The following is a 20,031-nucleotide window of genomic DNA, read 5'->3' on the forward strand; positions in this document are numbered from 1 at the left end:
TTCAAGTAGACTATAGCCTCAGGTTTCGATTAGTCAAGAGAGTGTGGTAATCACACGAGTCCCACATCGACATGTTGGAACAATGCATTGATTGGATTGGATGGTGGATCCTTTCTATGCTGAGGCTGCATTCAGAGGCTCCTCGTGAGATCACACTTTAGATCACCAGTTAGCTAACGCTAGCTACAACTTGTTGCGCGTTCAAGCTTGGCACAAAATGGACTCTAACGAAAGTATTGATCCGGTGGCTGTTGTTATCACCAAGACGCACTTTGCAGCCACAAAATGAAGACGAGAAAATGTACATCATATCGTCTTGCAGCTAACTAATGTTAAAATGTTAGCCTCCATTAGTTGTTGTGGTTATTATGGATAGCAAGCACCCTGATAGCACCACGTTTCTTGGTGAGACCCGCCCTACTCTGCCTCTGATTGGTTGGAGTTAGGAATGAAGAGTGATGATTGGTTAAGAGTATGTTAAGAATTTCAGGGTAGGCCAATCAGAGGCCGAGTAGGGCGTTAAGAGCATCAGAGGCCCCCAGAGAGGCGGGTCTTGACGAGAAATGAGGTGCTGTATATTTACAGTCAATGGGTGCTGTCCGGTGCTGTCAACTCATTTCACTGAAAATATTAACTAGCCAGATGAGTTTTAGCTATAATAGCAAGAACGTCAAATGCCTGTCTTTTACTTTTGTATTGTCCTTTGTACTGTATTGTTGTGTTGCGTTTGGTCTGCGAAACAATTACTGAACTGAACTAATTGCTGGGACTCGGACAGGATGGCAGACCCGCTGTATCAACACTAGCCTCTCCCTGTGCCCCTCATGGTGCCCCTCTCTGGACAAAAACCAAAACTGTGCAAAGGTTAAAGCAGGACAGGACAAAGCCAAGGACACGCCCACTTCCAGACTGCCTGCACAGTACACAGACAGACTGCACCCTGCCCATCTCTCTTCCTGGATCTGAAGTCCGTATCGCTAAAGTAAGTTACGCTTTTGTATTGTTTGGCATTGCAAATGTCAGCGAAATATTACTCCGCATTATCAGGCGCCAATACAATTCAACGAACGTCAATGTCGAATAGAAATCAACGTTCAGTTATCTAACGTTAACCTGATCTTAATTAAGCTACTTATCTGTCAGTATAATGTAAAATTAGCCTAGCCTAATCACAGTCCAGCCTCTGAACCGCTGAACAACAGCAAATACTGGACTTTACCGCCTTTAACATGCAAACTGCCATGATGCCATCTTATTGCGCATTTTATATGACTAATCGTGTCTTCCTGTTTCCATTTTGCACTCAGACTGGATGCTAACGTTAAATGCTAGTCGCTGCCCACTTCGCCCGAGTGATGTTATGTAACGACGACGTGTCGGTACAACAAGCTTTAGCAAGAAAAAAAGATGCTGTAGTGAACTGGCCGCACACTGTAGTGACTATAGAGTAATATGATCCAACGTTATTGTGTATAAAGCTGTTTCTGAAAATAGATCATTGCAGGCCAGAAACTGATATCTTGTTGGCGACGTGTTCCGAATGCACAGGCCCATATAATAGATATGCGTCGTCAATTTGGTTTAATTGTTCCCTTCGAGTGCTCCTCAAAAGTCGTAAATTAAGTCTGTCGTGCCTGTAGTGGTTTTTGTCAAAAGTGGTAAGATCGTGTATTAAAAGTAGCATTTGGAGGCTATTGGCTAACAATATTTGTTCATGAAAGCTGCACTGAATGCAGTGTCAGAATGGAGAGGAGCAACTACTGCATTCGGCATGTTTTTAAGGTGTCTACGCTAGAAAAGAAAATGAAAAGTTTAATGTTATTGCTTGTTGTTCTCTTGTTTTACTCCATGCCCTGTTTTTGCACTGTTATACTGTTATTTGCACTATGTTGTAACGGAGCCTACAGCACAAGAATTTCACACGTGACACTTGTACTACGGAGTGACAATAAAAATCTTGAATCTTGACTGTAGGCCTAAGCTAGCCTAATTGATGTTTACATAATGTTCTCCAAAGACTGAAATGCACAAAGTCATTGCTAAACAAAGCCTGAAAATAGAAACATAGAACAATCTTCTTCTTTATATAAAATTGACAAGTGGGCAATCTCTGTTTTCTTTAAATGTTTGTCCCACTGATGTCACAGGCATTGTGACATCACTGATGATGTCATCAGTGATGTCATAAGACTGATGATGTCATCAGTGATGTCATAAGAGCAAAATCATCTTATGACATCACTGATGATGTCATAGGCACTGATGTAAACTTAAGGGCAGTACAATTTTGTGAGCAACACACACACCCGCGCGCGCCAATAGAGCAGGCGAGGCCACACAGCAGCCGAGCTGTATGCGAGGCGAGCTGCAGGGCCAGCTCGGCGAGCTGCAGGGCCAGCTCGGCGAGCTGCAGGGCCAGCTCGGCGAGCTGCAGGGCGGGCAGTTAGCGAGGAATCGTGCCTAGTACTAATAATTTGCGCAGAAGGCTAACATTTAAGTTTTTTCATTTATGAATAAAATAAAGGAGGGGGCATCTAACACTAAATGCCCTTCAGCAAGAGGTGTATGTGTCACCTCTAACAGAGTAATAAGAGGTGTATGTGTCACCTCTAACAGAGTAATACGAGGTGTATGTGTCACCTCTAACAGAAAATGCCATCGTTTCTATCTCTGTAATTAAATTACTACTCAGCTGCTGAGCATGCAACCGCAACAAGTCTTTGCTCTTTACTCAGTAATGGAGTAGTTAAGTTAAGATTTCTATGCAGCTTAATCTAGCATAGGCAGCTATGGGTGGGATGGCATGGCATGGACAAAATCTGATAAAACTGGGTCTGTGACTGAAAGTGTAACCGTTTTTTTGACCCTTGCTTTCGATTAAATAATGCAATGTTCATTGTAGTGTTTATTGAGGTCAGATCGAGGAAGGAAAACTTGGACGGAAGTTTGAATTCCTCAAAACAATGAGCATGCTCTTGTGTAATCATCCCGTGATTGTGGATTTAGACACATGGAAATAGTGAGTTTCTGTCAACAGAAAGGACTTTGCTGTGACAATAACTGCACCATTTGAAAGTCATTATAGGGCATGCTATTATATAGTTAGTGTGAGTATTTTTTAAAATAGATTTTACTGTTTTATTGCCTTTTATTTGTTTCTGCTGGTCAGGGGTTACCATGAACCTAGTGTCTCCCCAGACTCAAATATTACATTGAATCGCTGCACTCGGCAAGTCCGCATACTACGTAATGGAGCCTGTGCCACTTCGCAGCCCCCGCTGCTGTTTGGGGGGGGGCAATTGAATGACTGACAGGTCGTAGCACCAATGAGAGACTAGAGAGAGTGGTTCATTTTCAAAAGTCAACAGAGTCAGATTGGGTGGGCGCACCTGATCACTAAAGTCGTTACTAATTGGTGGCCCCAGGATTCCGGCCCGACCAATCACTGGCCAGGATTCCAACATCATTTTGGAGCGAGCAGTGTCCCAGACCCAGCGGGAGATCTGCAGCATGCAGTAACATATCAACGGAAGAACTCTCATGGGTCTGGTGTTGAGACTACCATGAACCTGACAGCCTGTGGTGTGGAACAACAGTAAACTTTACCCTACATCAGGGTGCCCAACATTTTTACACTTCAGATCTACTTTTTTTTTAGCAACACAAGAACTAGCTGTCGCCCCCGCCCCGCTGTTAACAGTAAACCTGATCATTAGACTTTGTACGTACACATTACACGCAGCCATTTGCGCTAAGGTTGGCCGGAGTGCTGTTGGCTATGCGTTCACGTGCGTATCCTGCATCCGTTTGGAGCGTCGGTCGTGCACGTCCTATCCAAATCGCTATGCATACAGGTGTGTCAGGGCCTTCAGCCATCATGACATCAGGTGGTTTCCCTGAGTGTTTTGATAGTAGCAGTAGCCTGTGTGACAACAAAACAAGCATGCACGGACTGACTGGTGCAATGTGAGACACTGACACACTACAAAGTTACACTCGTTATCCAAAAATGATTTTGGGATCTACCGGTATATACCGAGAGATATACCAGTAGATCATCCCGATCTACTGGGTGGACACCGCTGCCCCTACATGAACCTACAGGAGGGGAAGGGTGGAACAGTTTATTTGGCCCATGCTAAACGGGTGCAGAGTGAGAGGTTGGGGGTAGATCGGTGTTTTGTGCTATTCTCAGACCATTGTTTGAACATCCCAGAATAATTTCCTGCTATAATCGCCCCCTCTATTATGAGTTATACCATCTTCAGCCACTGGTGTTGCAAACCCTCAAAAGTGCATTATCTACTGTATGATAGCCCAGCCCATATACATCACATGAGTAATAAGCCATGACTTTGTCTCACCTCTAGGTCCTGAAGATGAGCTACCCTGGATACCCTCCTCAGTCCGGTGGCTACCCACCACAGGCAGGGGGCTACCCGCCCCAACCAGGCGCATATCCACCCCAAGCAGGCGGCTACCCTCCAGCACAAGGAGGCTACCCTCCTGCACAAGGAGGCTACCCCCCCCAGGGAGGCGGATACCCACCCCAAGCCGGGGGTTACCCTCCCGCAGCAGGCGGCTATCCTCCAGCAGCGGGGGGCTACCCTTCCCAGGCTGGTGGCTTCCCTCCCGCAGCTGGAGGCTTCCCCCCTCAGGCAGGAGGCTACCCAGCCCAGTCTGGAGCAGGAGGCTACCCACCCCAGTCTGGAGCAGGAGGCTATCCAGCGGCTCAGCAGGGATACCCCGGGGGCCCTGCCCCGGGCCAGCCCATGCCTCCAGCGGCTCAGCAGGGATACCCCGGGGGCCCTGCCCCGGGCCAGCACATGCCTCCAGCGGCTCAGCAGGGATACCCAGGGGGCCCTGCCCCGGGCCAGCCCATGCCACAAGCAGGTGAGGCTCCATGTTGTCCACACTGTTGTCTGTTAATGTTAGTGTTAGTCATTAGGGCTTGCCTTTATTTGCCATTAGTTTATTGCCAGAAAAGGAATGCACCCGGTCAAAATCTTTGTATGCTGAAATATCTCCGGTATGGTTGTTAACCCTTTGAATGAAATCCCTCCATTTGAGTCTAATGTCAATCTGTTCTGCAGGAGGAGGTTGGGGTGCAGCACCCGCTGGCTATGGAATGGTATATTGAATGTTATCTCACTCCTCACCTCTGCTCTACTAAGTAACTAATAACATCATCTGGACTGACTTCAGATAAAGCTCTTATTTGCTCAAATCATCTTATCTACACCTTCTAAGTCCACCCCACCCCACCATGGCTGTTTGTTTCCATTGTGAAGCTTGTCACCATGTCACCACTTACAGCTGTGCTCTGTTTGCAGCCAGGAGCCACTCAGCAGCAGGGATACCACGGGGGTCCTTCCCCTGGCCAGCCCATGCCACATTACCCTGGCGCCCCAGCAACTAACCCCTCTATGCCTGGATATGGAAGTGGGGCCCCTTCCACCCCACACGCACCTGCCATTTCTGTATGCCTTCTTCAAGCTTCATTTCTATAGAGAGCCAAAGTGGAACGTCACTTCCTGCTTCAGCCCTGTACCAGAGATTTTCATCCGCCATTTATTTTCCCATAGACGTTTCATAAAATGCTTATAAACATAGTTTTACTTGTTCAAACCCAAACGGTTCAGATATATTTAGAAACAGGAGAGACCGCATAACATTTCACTCGGACCGAAACGTAAAAAAAAAAAAAATCAGGTTTAAAGGAAATATTTTTTCGATGTTGTTTTTTTAAGTTTTGGTCCGAGTGAAATGTTCTATGGTCTCTCCAGATTCTAAATATAGCTGAACCGTTTGGTTTGACCAAGTCAAACTATTTGTATGAGCATTTTACGAAATGTCTATGGGAAAATAAATGGCGGAAGAACATCTCTGGTACAGTGCTGAAGCAGGAAGTGACGTTCACTTTGCCTCTCTATTCATTCTCCAGCTTTGTTCTCAAACCGTTTTCAGATGCACATATAGACGTGACACTCTTCATTCACTGTGCTCTGTCTTAAAGTGCCTTTTCTTTGCTTTTGTCAGAAACAGAAAGGATACAGGGGTTCTATCAAAGACTTTCCAGGTGCTGATGCACTGAGGGATGTGGAAGTTCTTCGAAAGGCCATGAAGGGTTTTGGTCAGTAAATTATGTTTGTTTGTGTAATTGATGTACACACTGTACTTATTTATTTGTTTGTTTATTTGACAGGGACAATGCTCAATAAATATATTGTGCCAGATCTATAGCTACCTACAGTATAAGCTCATTTCCATCCGTAGTCCCTGGGCTGGAGGGGACATGGTACAGCACAACGTGAGAGCTGTGCGCTCGCCAATTGTACTTAAGAAACAATTACAAAGATACAATAAAATTACAATCTAGAATGCAAACATAATGAAAGAGAAAATGTGAATAAAGGAGATAAAACATTTCAATCGCATACAACATCAATCCATTTCATACCCACACACACACACACACACACACACACACACACACACACACACACACACACACACACACACACACACACACACACACACACACACACACACACACACACACACACACACACAGAGAGTCATCCCCTGTGTCAGAGACTGCTGCACAGCCGTACTGAGGAGCAGAGAGGATTCCGAGCAGCCGAAGATGGCGAGTTCCGCCTCCAGCTGGAGGGTTATTTTATAGGCCTTAGAGTACCAATCAAATATTTTGGCCCAAAATCCAGACAGTGAAGGGCAAAACCAAAAAGCATGGGATAGTGTACCCTCTTTCAACAATTATTTAATACAGAATTTAAAGCTCCTAAACATCCTGCCCTCTGATACTATTTGGCAAAGTGTTCCACAGCTCGGATGCTTTAACTGAGAAAACTGCTGCTAAACTTTGTGAACTGAAATGTTACATGGCGGTCTCCTCTTGTGGAGGATCTTGTTGATATTGTACCAGGTTTAGAATGTGTTACAAATTACACATACATACATACATACATACGATTGATGCAGAATTAATTTAAATACTCCTTATTGAACATTTGATGAGCAGTTTATTTGCCAGAATATCCCATTTTGATCTCGTCCCTGGTCTTAATTAACCTCTTGAACAGGCACTGATGAGAGCGCCATCATTGAACTTCTCGGAAGTCGCACCAATAAGCAGAGGGTCCCAATGGTATCTGCCTACAAAACCACTTATGGGAAGGTAAGAGGCACAGAAATCAAAGTATACGTCACACACACATCTCTTTTCCACGTGCTGAGTCAAAAAGGGTTAATTTACTTCATGAGATGCAGGAAGACTCGCAACACAAGTAGCTTGGGGGTAGCTCCTCCCAATATATCTTCTGTTTTATTCAACATTAAAAATGGTAAGATGCACAGAATATAACAGTTATAAATAGCTTCTGTGAGCACAGTATGGAACGGAAGTTATATCCAGGAGGACCTTGTTTTCAGTTTTTGTTTGTTTTTCCTAGGATTTGAAGCATGATCTGAAGTCTGAGCTCACTGGAAACTTTGAACATCTGGTCCTTTCCATGCTGATGAAGTCTTCCGACTTCGATGCAGCTGAACTCAGAGAGGCTATAAAGGTTGGTGGTCCAAACCACATTGTGTGATTCATCGTGGAATGGGAGGGGGGAGAGGAGAACAAGACGTTCCCGAAAGGAAATTTCAGAAAGGTTGAGACTTGCATCATGGGTCATGTAATAACCAGTGACTGTTACACTAAGTTCATGTCCTCTTTCTGTGCAGGGTGCAGGTACTGATGAAGCGTGTCTCATCGAGATCCTGTCTTCACGCAGCAATGCAGAGATCGTTGAAATCAATCAAGTTTACAAATCTCGTAAGTTGTTGTCTTGTGCTTTCCATTTTTAAATCAGGTTTCCGTGGTATGAAATCATAATGGCTCTATAATATAATATAGAGTGAGAGAATAGTGTTGGATTGTGTAATAGTGGTTGCAACCAGTGGTGTAATACATCTCCACACAGTTGTCTACTCCATTTCAGCAGGTTATTGGTTAACAAAGACCTGCATTCACAACATCCTGAAATATATCTTTGTCTAGATACTTCCAAATATGTTTGAGCTATTCTACAATCTCAAAGGAGTCAAATATGAACAATTTCACTGTTCTAAATGCCTAGGAATCTGCTGTTGTGTTAATGCAGCTGAACAACATAAATATATTTATAAATATATATTATAAATATATTTGACCAGATGGAATACAAACATGTGGCTCTTTGCAACTTTCATAACCATACGAACCTCAAAATGTTTACAAGCACTAGCAATTTGCACAAGCCTCATAATACCTCATATTGTGTTTCTTAGGTTAAAGGATATTGATCAGATGTTTTTTTTTATTGATTTCCTAAAATGTCACACTTCCCTTGCAGAGTATGGAAAGACCCTGGAAGACGCCATCATCAACGACACCTCAGGCCACTTCCGCCGACTCCTGGTCTCTCTCTGTCAGGTACCGCTGCTGCAGTTTACAGTTGTAAAAACAGAGTTCAGTTTGTGTACACTTCAAAGATCCAATATGAAACTATTTTACCTTAATATAACCGCTTCCAAATCATTTTGATGGCACACTGGCTATCATTCCCACTCTGCGCCCCGAGCGGCTGTTCCTGCACCAGGTTGCGTCGATGCTCTGGGACGTTACCTGGATGGAACTCTTATCTCCCGCAGCTCCTTCAAATTAAAAGCTTTCCGCTGACAAACTTAACGGGGCGCTTTTATTGTGAAGAACGTATAGGAAGTGAAATGTGTTTATCCCTCTGAGGTAGCATAGATTGATTAGCGGCGCCATTCTGCCTAAAACAAGTCGCCAAGAGCATTTGGGGACATTTGAAGCTTCTTCTTTTTCAGCAAATCAGTTATAAACACTGCAGAAAGGTCAACAATGTAGAGAGTATAAGCAGAAATGATAAAAATATTTGAACATACAGTACAAACAGGGAAGTACAGTAGAGCATTTATTAGTGTCCTGTAATTACCACTTGTGGCAGCAGAGGTCGCTGTTGCTGCTGCTCAGCAGATGCATGTTGGGGCTTCATCTTTCTTCCTCTCTCCAGGGAAACCGTGACGAGAGAGAGACTGTTGACATCTCCGTGGCCAAACAGGACGCCCAGGTGCTGCTTTAAAGATGATATGGTGTTAGAACATTTGTGGGAACTAATGATTATGCTGTTATTATGTATATGATGTCCCTGTACTTACGTGTGTGTGTGTGTGTGTGTGTGTTTGTGACAGAAACTGTATGCTGCGGGGGAAAACAAAGTCGGAACTGATGAGTCGCAGTTCAATGCCATCCTGTGTGCCCGCAGCAAGCCCCACCTTCGAGCAGGTGTGTATTTGAATGTGATAGCCCCGCCCCTTCCTCAGCTTTATCGTCGCTGTTCCTCATCCACACAAAGTTCCTCATAATAAGACTTCTGCCTCGTTTCGCCCCGTTTTTGGTGTTTCACAAAGAGGAATTTTCCAAAAGCAAACTATATATGTCTGTCATTTCATGCATTGATTACATTTATTTGTTTTATATCTTGATAGTTCGCAGTTGTAGGTGACATTTCCCATGTGTTGTTATGATTATAACCATCCTGCCTATGCCTCTTGTGTCTGTCAGTCTTCCAGGAGTACCAGCAGATGACAGGGAGAGACATTGAGAAGAGTATCGGCAGGGAAATGTCTGGAAATGTGGAGGATGGCATGGTGGCTGTGGGTACGTTCCAATAAGGCTGACCCAACTGAGTGGTGTAGTCGTGCACAAAATATGTGGCAGTTATGCCAAAAATCTCATCGATTACTTCTATACCCGTTTGATCTTGTTCCTCGTTGGTAAAATTAAATGCATTTTTCCTTACGATACATGGCAGTTACCAGAGTGTATTTGTATAGTGAAGTTTTACTGAATCATACGTCACTTGTCCATTTGGAACTTTATAGATTTGAATTGAAGTGCACTGGTACGAGTCACTAACGTCAGTATTTGTTCCCATTTTCTAGTGAGATGCATCAGGAACACCCCTGCCTACTTTGCAGGAAGGCTCCACAAGGCCATTGCGGTATATTCATTGTATATGTCTCATTGTATATGTCTCATTGTATATGTCTCATTGTATATGTCTCATTGTATATGTCTCATTGTAAATATAACACTTTGTATGTGGGCAACAGACAAGATAATCTGAGTTCAACGCCCCCCCCCCCCCCTCATGCCAGCAAGCATCCGCCCTGCTGAAGTGTCCTTGAGCAAGGCACCGAGTCCCTGCCAGCTCTGATGATGTGGTGGAAGAAGGGGAGGCCAGAGAGAATGGATCAATGAAGTATGGTATTGTGATGTGTTGACAGGGGGCCGGCACCAAGGACAGGACCCTCATCCGGGTCATGATATCCCGCTCTGAGGTGGACATGTTGGACATCAGACAGGACTATGTGAAGAACTATGGCAAATCGCTGTACACCGCCATCTCAGTAAGTCAAGTCAATAACATGAGTGTCCTTTGTCCCAACCTTTGTTGTGTTAGGGGACATTCACACCAAAAGCGTTTTTGGAGCTACCAGCACCTTTCTGCAATTCATTCTCTATGTAAGGACGCGCTAAACGTGCTCCTCTTTCAAGGAACGCACCTGGCGTTTAGCGCTGGTGGCGTCTTGTTTTTGGAGGAGCGCTATGGGCGTTTTTAAGCTGAACAAAGTTGGAGGAAAAGCGCGCTGCTCGTCTTTTCACTCCTCCTGCATTTTCTCCTCCCAGAGGGATCCTCAACCTCCGCTGCTGCCAGAATTGGCAATAATCTGGCTTTCATGTTGACGGTGAACAACATCAAACAGACAAAACCAGCTGGCTACCGTCCGTGTGGTCGTTGTGTCCTCAACTCTAGTGCACGCGACTGCAGGGGGAAACAAAACGAAGCGCAAAAAAAAATGTTCCGTGCGCTGCAGTTTTGTGCACAATGGAAGCACTCTCAACATGATTTCCATAGCGATCTAACTGCAAAAAGCGCGTTGGGTGTGAACGCCGCCTTATGTATCCCTTGAGCTGTTTTGCCATGCCAATAGTGCTTGTTGATTCTCCTAAATTTGTTCTATAACGTTTTGTTTAATATGCAGACATACGAGGAGCCTAAATCCATACAAAATATTTTTCCACTGAACTGGCCGGTGTGTGGGCTGGGCCTCTTTTTTCCATTTTGGTCACCGAGCTCCCCTAATCCTGAATCTGAATCTGGAGCGACAGCAACCGGACGTTTGAGCCATTTATCCGCTCAGTAGCGTAATAGTGTAACAGCTGACACCTGCTGGGAGGGACTGGTTACGGCGCGCACGTACCATTTTATCAATATATTGGCTTACGAAATGACTTAAATAAATTGTAATCCCCAATCTTTCCATGTACCCCCTGCAAACTGCTCAAGTACCCCTATTGCAGGGATGGGCAACGGGGGGGGGGGGCAACTGGCGGCCCACCCCCGACGTCACTCAGTGTGGCCCCTGGGTCAATTCCCCCCCCCCCCAAAAAAAATAAAATATATATATATATTTTTTACAAGGCATTTTTGGTTAGTTTAGGTTAGACCACCAAAATCTGTGTTTTTATTTTACTGTACAACCCAGAACATGGCGCTAATGGCATTAGCATTGTCCATCCAAATACTGTTTAACGTTAGCATTTGAGCTATTGTAACAAAGTAATTTATATCCAGGATGCACATTGCACATGCAACATTACTAATCTGATTAATATCACATATTTGGGTGATGTTTTAAAGCTAGAGCAAAGTTTCCGGTGTCATCTGAATGGAAGAATTACTAAATTTGAATATGAAAAATATAAATGTTGGTATAATAAACTTTGATTACCAGTCCTTTTCATCAAATTAGTAGCTATAATTGGGAGTGATGGTGTTACAGTAGGCTACTGGTGGAAGTGCACGGTCACAGTCTGGCCCTCTGGTAGCGAGGAATTTTGTTTTGTGGCCCTCTATCATCAAAGTTGCCCATCCCTGCCCTAGAGGTATGCGTACCCCTGGTTGGGAATCACTGCTTTATCCGATAATAAGTTTGCCTGTAGCTGGATTTGTGGCTTAATTTCAAATTTGAAGCCGGATTTTGAAGATCTCTCTCTTCTGCTCTCTCTCTCATTCTCTCTCTATCTCTTCCCCCTCAGGGTGACACCTCCGGGGACTACAAGAAGCTGCTGCTGAAGCTGTGCGGAGGCAGTGACTAGAAGGACAGGAAGACACCACTCATAAGGACAGTATAGTAGTCCATGTTGTAACTGTGTCACAGAACCTTATATCGGCCTCTGAAGTTATGACACACAATCAAATATTAACTTTTTGTTTTCTACTATATCAAAAACACGTTTAATTGTTTGCTACTGTGTTGTACTACTAGATGATTGCCAAATAGTATATATATAGAGATATATATCAAAGAGTTTTAAAGACGCGATAGATAACTTTTCATCATTAGGTGAATCATGACAGCCTAGAGTGAAAAGTGGGTCCCTGAAAATTGTACTTATATGAATAGTCATATGTGGCAATGCATTTTCATTTCCTGGCACACACCTTCACAGACACATTCCTGGCTGAATCATTGCCCAGATGCCATTTTCAACGTGCGAGGCCGTGGTCAAGATACTGCTACAACCCGGCTCAAGGAAGTAACAATGACAGAGCCATACGCCAAGAAAAAGTTATAACAATAATAAAATAATAAATATTATAACGCTACTGTCGCCATCAAACATCACAGACATTATCTAGAATGTCCAGTAACATACTAGCCTATCAATGCACTCCCACTATTGGGGAATAAATACACCATCACAAAATAAGAAAATGTGAAGAAAGACAATTAGCTTAACCCATTGATACCTGATGCAGCATTTGCGTGTATATCCCTCATTTGTGTGCGTATCCCTTTAAGACCGCGAACCGCGTTAACGCGGTTCGCGGTCTTAAAGGGATACACACACAAATGCTGCATCAGGCATCAATGGGTTAAGAGACTGTGTATTTTAGAGGGTTTGGAGAGAAGGCTCTGTGCTGTCTTTCTGTTTTCTTTTGAACACATTACACTTAATGCATATTTAGATGTGTTTTGGGTAATGTTGACCTCGTTGCCAAGCATTTCCACCATGTCGGTGTCAATCATTTGTGTGTAGGTCGGCTCTGAGAATGTAAACCTAGCTGTGAGAGATTTCAACAAATGAAGGCTTCGCCAAAATTAAATAGAGCTATGGATATGGATATCGCAGATGAAATGAAAAGTAAATGCATGTGGCCGTTTGATGATGCCTTCACTGGTTGTCACAATTAATTTTATAGATGAATTTTGAACATAATAAATAAAGAATCTTGTTCTGCAAAAGTTATCTACAGCATCTTTAAAATGTCCAACTAACCAGCAAACTAATCGCAGCTTTACCCCTGCTTGCAAGTCTATGCAAATCATAGTACATACTGTGCTTATCCTGCTCCTGATATGCAAACATTTCAGTTCATTGTTCCACAGCTATAGACACAATGTTGCCTTTTCTTGAATACTAGTGAAAACCCAAAGCCTATAGGGAAAATGTCATGCCTGTGTCGGGGCTGCTATGTAAGCTATGTGATAGAATGTCCACGTTTTACTATCTTTTGTCTTGCAATCAAACCATATCCATACTTGAATTAATACAGAAGTATAATCATTACATTGTTCATCAATCAATATAGTTTTTATAACATTTCCTTCCAGTATCAGTATGTTACTGGCTGTGTTTTTTTGCCAGTAGAGGGCACTCTGTTCACAGGTCATTTCACGTGTCATTTCTTCTAGGTGTATGACTGCTGTTGACTGGAGTTTTGATTTTGAACAGAATAGCTATTGCACTAACTCTTATGTTGCCATTGTACCTGCAGTATGAGAATGGCTCGGTCGTTGACTTTCAATGGATGCCTTTTTGCCATTTTGTTACATTTTTGCCATTTGCTAGTTGTGCCGTCTCGTGAGACGCGTATAAAGCCATCACGTATAAAGCCATCACTCAAATCCAATAAAAACATTTTGACACGTGGGGATTGTCTTTGTGAAACCGGATCGTGTGTTTGCATAAAACATCGACTGCTGATTCTCCGCCGTGAGCCCGGCGCACAATGAACAATTTGCATTTCAAAGCCAGTTCCACTTTCACCACCTCGGCCTGCATTGTGACTGCAGCCAGTCAGTCAGCCAGCCCCTCTTCTCCTGAGGAATATCACCAGCACCTTCTGTCAAAAGGTGCAAGTATACAGCTTACATAAGTGACTCCTCTGTGTGTGCGTGTGTCTTGCTCTATAATCTGAGAGGGGGGGGGGAAATGTGTTCAGGTTTGCTTTACAGTTCATTGGCACGAGCAGTGGAGTGGCATAGCGCAGAGAGCTTCTCTGCGGCTATAAATAGTGTTCCGTATTGGAGACAGCAGCCACGTCTTAAAGTCGTCTTTCTGTTGTGCTCGCTGGCCTTGAGCGGAGCTTCAGAGAGTCAAATGACTCCACTAAGCACTCACCTCTTCCACATTCTCACTCTCACTCACGCTATTTCTTGTATATGCACAGAATGGAAAGCACAGACCAGCCTAAGGGACAAAGAGGCATAAATATTTGATGTGGGTGTTTGTGTATTTTTCTCTGAAAAATATATTATTTCAAAAGGAAACTGGGCCTCCCATTTGGTTTATTTTAATTTGAACTGGGAGACAAAACAGAACACTTCCCCCGATCCTGATTTCTAGACTAAATGACTTTTAATTATTAACATGTGGACATGATAGGGGCCTATTCTGTGCCCTTTCTTGGACTTGATCACACACACACACACGATCTCTCTCTTTCTCACACACACACACACTTGATCTCTCTTTCTCTCTCACACACACACACACACACACAGGGTTAGACTTTTTACTGGAGGTGGTGTCAGCAGCATGTGCTTATGGGAGCCATGCCAATCAATATCCATCTGCAATCACCAGTACTGGTGGTGGACAGGAGCTGTGAAGGTCGGTCTGATGAGTGATGAGCTGTAGGCCTTCCTCACACCCCTGGAGCTTTCTCTCTTAAGTGGTTTATAAGAGTTTCATTCAATTTGATGTATCCATTACATTGATAATATAATCATTATTTTGAAATTGTGGCCCTTAAAGGGATAGTTCAGTTTTTTTTTTTAAGTCCAGCCCTATTTTCTACTTATCAATGATGATGTTGATTGGTAGAGTTCTTTCTCAGCAGTGCACAATCCATCCTGGTCCTCATAGTAGCTCTGGAAAGTTGGGCAGAAATGAATGCAAGGTCAATGGGGTCGCGCTCCTGTATGTACAAGCTGACTGAAATGTACTTTGTGTGACTGTGTGTGTGTGTGTGTGTGTGTGTGTGTGCGCGCGCGCTGTGGATGACATTTCAGTGAGCCTCAGTCAGCTTGTACATGCAGGAAGAGCGTGACCCCGTTGACCTTGCATTTGTTTTTGCCCAACTTTCCAGAGCTACTATGAGGAACAGCATGGATTGTGCTGAGAAAGAACTCTATCAATCAAACATCATCATAAGTAGCAAATATGGCTAGGCTTTAAAAAAAAGATACCTTTAATCTTACAAAATTGTTCATATAAAAAATGAAAGCAAATCATTTCGCAGTAGGCCTACACACTTTGATTTCTTTCCTTTTAGTCCTCGGATGACCAAATTATTTGAACGGAGATATAACTCTTAAAAACAGTCGACAGAAAGCCAGTTATCTAAAGCGCTTCTACCACGAATACACTCACAATCAGTCTGTCTCATCTGAAACACGATGAGATTGTTTCGCAGATGGCATTGCCCAAGAATGAAAAATCCCACTCAATGCAGATCAGATCCCTCCCTATTGAAATGAATTTGCTCTACAATTTACCTTAATCCACATGTGCAGCAGCAGCAGCCTGTAATGTTACTACTGCGTTATAGACTTACACAAACAGTCAAGTAAGTATTGACCAAATAGTTGATTGGAGTGGAATTCCCCCAAACATCCAACCAGGAATGTGTGGTTAAGTGATATTTGGTTGCCAGGGATATAATCCTGCTTTAAACTTGCATAGGCTATAAGCAAACCACAAAGCCAAGGATTAGATGAACCACACATGAGATGTAGCGGCAGATACTGTATCCCTATCCAATCAGCAGAAGTCAAAGCAATACACACTGCAAACTTCCAACTAAAGAGGCTTTGAAGAATATGTGCACACACCCCGTCTGCTTTAAATGGCTCCCACTGGTCTTTATGTTCACCCTGCAAAACAACAGCACAGCTTTAAGGGCGATAGTGCCCATTCATAACCGGTGATATGGTGTTAGGATATTTGCATAATTCCATAGCATTCCAGCTAGTTTTTCTTGGTGGGAGCCATATGCATTTCCCCTGTTAGGAAAATAAATTAGCTGAGTTATTACATAATCAGCTGCATTAAAGCTGTTTAGAACTTAAGTGGGACAATGTATAGTAGGCACACTGTGGAGCAAATTAATCTTAAAATCCTGGCCCAGTATACTTACTCCAGATGAGTATCATTTACAATCCCTATAGGCAATACAGTGAAGTCTCAAGTAGCCTATTATCAATAATCATGGTCAAAGATGTCAACGCAGATTTCATCCACATCTCTAGAGGTCAATTGTATCTTAGGGAATCTCATATGACTTCATTCTCTACTCCCACTTAACACGGTTGGTTTCTTGAAGATCTCAATCTCCACAGATGTGACGTCTGTCTCCAGTGAGAATCCTCTCCTTTGAGATCTGATGGATTATGTATGTGGAGCATATTAAGAAAGCTTAAAGTGCTGTGCAGAACAGATGTGTCAGGGACAACGCAGATGACAAATATATTCTGGGGGTTCATGTATTGCAATCTGTTCTAAAAGAAATAATGCACTGTAGTCTCTACTGTATCAGTATATTCCCTTGGAACATATGAGGCTCTGGGAAGTAAAGCAAAAACAATGCTGTAATATGTACATAACTGTTACACTGCAAAAAACTTGAGTCTCCCATTTGTTCATATAGAATCCATAACCAAAGAAAAACAAACTATAGTAACCCCATGATATATTTTAGAATGATACACAGTAAAACAATAAATACCATGATACATAGGCTAATCATAATGCATGCCGCTGTAGGAATATTTCAGTTATTTTTTATTATAATGATGCCATCTGAAAGGCTGTCCATAGTCGTTATTAAAAAGTAATATTAATGTAAGTCAGTTCCAATCAACAACAAAATATGGAACTATAAATATCAATAGATCATGAAAACTACGAGAAGGGAATAGGATTAGCCTATATTAATTTATGGGAGTATTATAGTGATTCAGTAGGAGATCAAATATGAGATGGTCACTATAAACTCACTGCTGTGAAACATGCACATGTTATAATCCCTGTAGGAATTGCTGGAATAGGCTACTACTATATAAATGTTATGGAGATACCACAGGAAGTACATACATTACGATATAAGCTCACTAATTCACAATTGAATAACACAGACACATTTACTTTCTAATATAATATTATGAATGTAAATTTCGGTCTGTAAGCCAGGTGCGTCTGAACTAGTCCCCGCCCTCTTTTACCTTACATGGCCATTGCACGGAAATATGATTGGCAGAGGGCTACAGCTGCTAAAACGGTGAGACATGGCGGAGTTTGTAGTCACACAGAGAGGGCTCTTAAAGAGTTGCTACACTTTTCAACATGGAGAAAGAAGTTGATTTTGGGACGAGATCGTCTTCAGAAGAGGTTTAGACGTCTTCCTCAGGAAGGTCGAGCCGGGGTGGACCGACCATTCTGCAGCGGCGACTGGGAAAATGTGTTGCTATTCCCATCTCCGCGCAGTCAACAGCCTTGGGCAACAAATATGGCTACTTGTGTCTCCTTCAATTCGGGTTGATCGTCCCAACTTGGCTGTAGTGCAACACAATTTCGGGGACTAACGTTATTCCCGAAAACACGCCGAAGTGAAGTTGACTAGGCGGACAAAGAAGTTGAAGCTGATCGCCTTGTTTCGAGGAGGGCGACGCGGGCGGCAGAAGAGATGGAGTCCAAGCATAAAGAGTTGTTGGAGAACTGTTACCAGAACTTACTGGAGTCGATCACAGATGCAGACGGAGTTGTGGACGTTTTAGCTCATTCTGGCACTCTCAGCCAGTCCGAACGCTACGAACTGAGCCACAACTGCTCCTCCAACTCGGAAAAAGTGGACCTTCTCCTGAAGATGCTGATGAGTAAGGAGAGAGACCATTTCGCAGAGCTTTGCACGGCCCTGGAGAAGACTCACCCTCACCTGAGCGCTGGCCTTCTGAATGGCATTGGACCAGTGGATCACTCAACTGGTGAGAATACATCATGTTGAATACTTATAGCATTTATGATTTGTTGTTGTGTGCATGCCATGCTGGATAGAAGCATCTGTCAGGAAGGGGGAAAAACACCATGTGCAAAATGTGTAAACAAAGTTGTTTTATAAGGAAGCTAAAGTCAAGAGCCATCACAGCAAGTCTACAAGCCCCTATAGGTAATAGCGATACCATAGGAGATGAAATGCCATCAAAAATAATGTCACTCTAGTCTAAACTCAGTGGAGTAACGTTAGGCCACCACAGATACTCTGCAAGTAGTATGGTGAGTTCTGAGTTAGGGATCTATATGTGACGTTAGTGGTCCTGTCTGTGTGCTTCATTTTAGGCATGACCTAACCTGGTTTCGATCCAGCTCAGAGCATAATCTAACATTGAGGATATTATTGACGATATGACAAATTGATGGACAGGACGTTTCATTAGAGAGAGAGAGAGAGAGCGAGAGAGAGAGAGAGAGAGAGAGAGAGAGCTGCACAATCATGTGACTTTATGGTCATTTACACTCACACTACTGTGCTTGTCTGCTTCCCATGCCACTAACAGCACAGCCTGCTAGCTGTGTGTGACTGTATTTAATGCACTTTTAAAAGGCTCAAACAATCCATGTAGTGACAGCAGAGTTGACTATGCTTTTATTGAAAGGGGGGTGTGGGGGGGAATCAATAACCCTCTGTAGAAATGGAATGAATGAGTTTGGCTCGTTTTGTGTTTGGTACAGTGCGGGATTGAAAGACCTGTGTTTCGCTGCAGTGTTACCACAAAATGAATGCATTTGTGCCAAATAGTTTTGAAAAGTCTAGTCACTGTTGTTCAGTATAGACTATTCTATTCAATGACCTTGTATACATTTACCCAAAATGTTTTATATCTGCAGAAAAAGCAGAAGTTGTCTGGTGAGTTTGGAGTTCCACCATTAAGACTTTGTTTATTGTTAACTGGAGATATAGTCATGTTACATAGGCCTACATTTATCTTAGTGTTTATGAAAGGAAATTTAATACAAGTTACATCACCAAATTAATCTCGAGATAATCGAATCATTTAACCAATACAGTATATTTTGTTTCTTCGTATGACGATATAACAACCTATTGTCATTGTATCTGATACAATGATAAGATGGCATCATGGCCTTTAGCCCAACTCTATTTTAGGGTGTATTTATTATTACTCCTCCCCACATTGCATTCAGTATAATTTGGGGGTAATTTTCTCTTGTGTGCTCATGAAAATAACCTCTTCCCATCCAGTGATTTGAGTGCCTCAATCCCCCCCCCCCCCCCCCACACACACACGGCTAAAATCCTACATTTATAGAAATACACTCAGTCTATTTTAAAATGCTAAGAAATTAATCTTCAAAGTGCATGTAAGCCAACCTGCTCAGATACCCTACTGTAACTGGCTGTAGTTTGTATGCAAGTAGGCCTACTCTCCAATCTCACTTGGGGGACTAAATTCCTTCTTGAAAATATAGAAGTAGCCTATTGCCTATAATAGCAGTAATAATGTATGCACATTGCACACTGCCACATGGCTCTCTCCTTCCCCTTTGCATTTCAAAAGAAATATTTGCATTACTTTGTACTTTGTTCA

At 43.0% G+C, this 20,031-nt stretch overlaps 2 protein-coding genes across 3 annotated transcripts in view; both read left to right on the forward strand.

Moving 5' to 3' along the window:
• Positions 1 to 876: 876 nt before the first annotated feature.
• Positions 877 to 14,073, forward strand: LOC310775519 (annexin A4-like). Of its 2 annotated transcripts, XM_083635681.1 has the most exons (15): positions 877 to 982; positions 4,371 to 4,893; positions 5,094 to 5,131; positions 5,334 to 5,480; positions 6,040 to 6,133; positions 7,104 to 7,198; positions 7,473 to 7,586; positions 7,750 to 7,840; positions 8,400 to 8,479; positions 9,084 to 9,140; positions 9,262 to 9,355; positions 9,635 to 9,730; positions 10,015 to 10,073; positions 10,360 to 10,482; positions 12,176 to 14,073. In XM_083635681.1, exons 2-15 carry the CDS (start codon positions 4,380 to 4,382, stop codon positions 12,233 to 12,235), a joined length of 1,662 nt encoding a protein of 553 aa, XP_083491807.1. In that variant the 5' UTR covers positions 877 to 982; positions 4,371 to 4,379; the 3' UTR covers positions 12,236 to 14,073. The 2 variants fall into 2 exon arrangements, with proteins under 2 accessions (XP_083491807.1, XP_083491808.1); XM_083635682.1 differs by lacking the exon at positions 5,334 to 5,480.
• A 4,037-nt stretch (positions 14,074 to 18,110) lies between these two features.
• LOC310775516 (disks large homolog 5-like) overlaps positions 18,111 to 20,031 on the forward strand; it is a gene marked incomplete at its 5' end in the record, with an annotated part of 57,537 nt that continues 55,616 nt past the window's right edge. The window contains one exon of the mRNA XM_083635678.1: positions 18,111 to 18,408. Within this exon, the coding sequence (XP_083491804.1) occupies positions 18,111 to 18,408 (298 nt within the window). The remainder of the gene's footprint in view (positions 18,409 to 20,031) is intronic.

Source organism: Poromitra crassiceps, assembly GCF_964638095.1.
Source record: "Poromitra crassiceps genome assembly, chromosome: 4".
In the NCBI taxonomy this organism is placed as follows: domain Eukaryota; kingdom Metazoa; phylum Chordata; class Actinopteri; order Beryciformes; family Melamphaidae; genus Poromitra; species Poromitra crassiceps.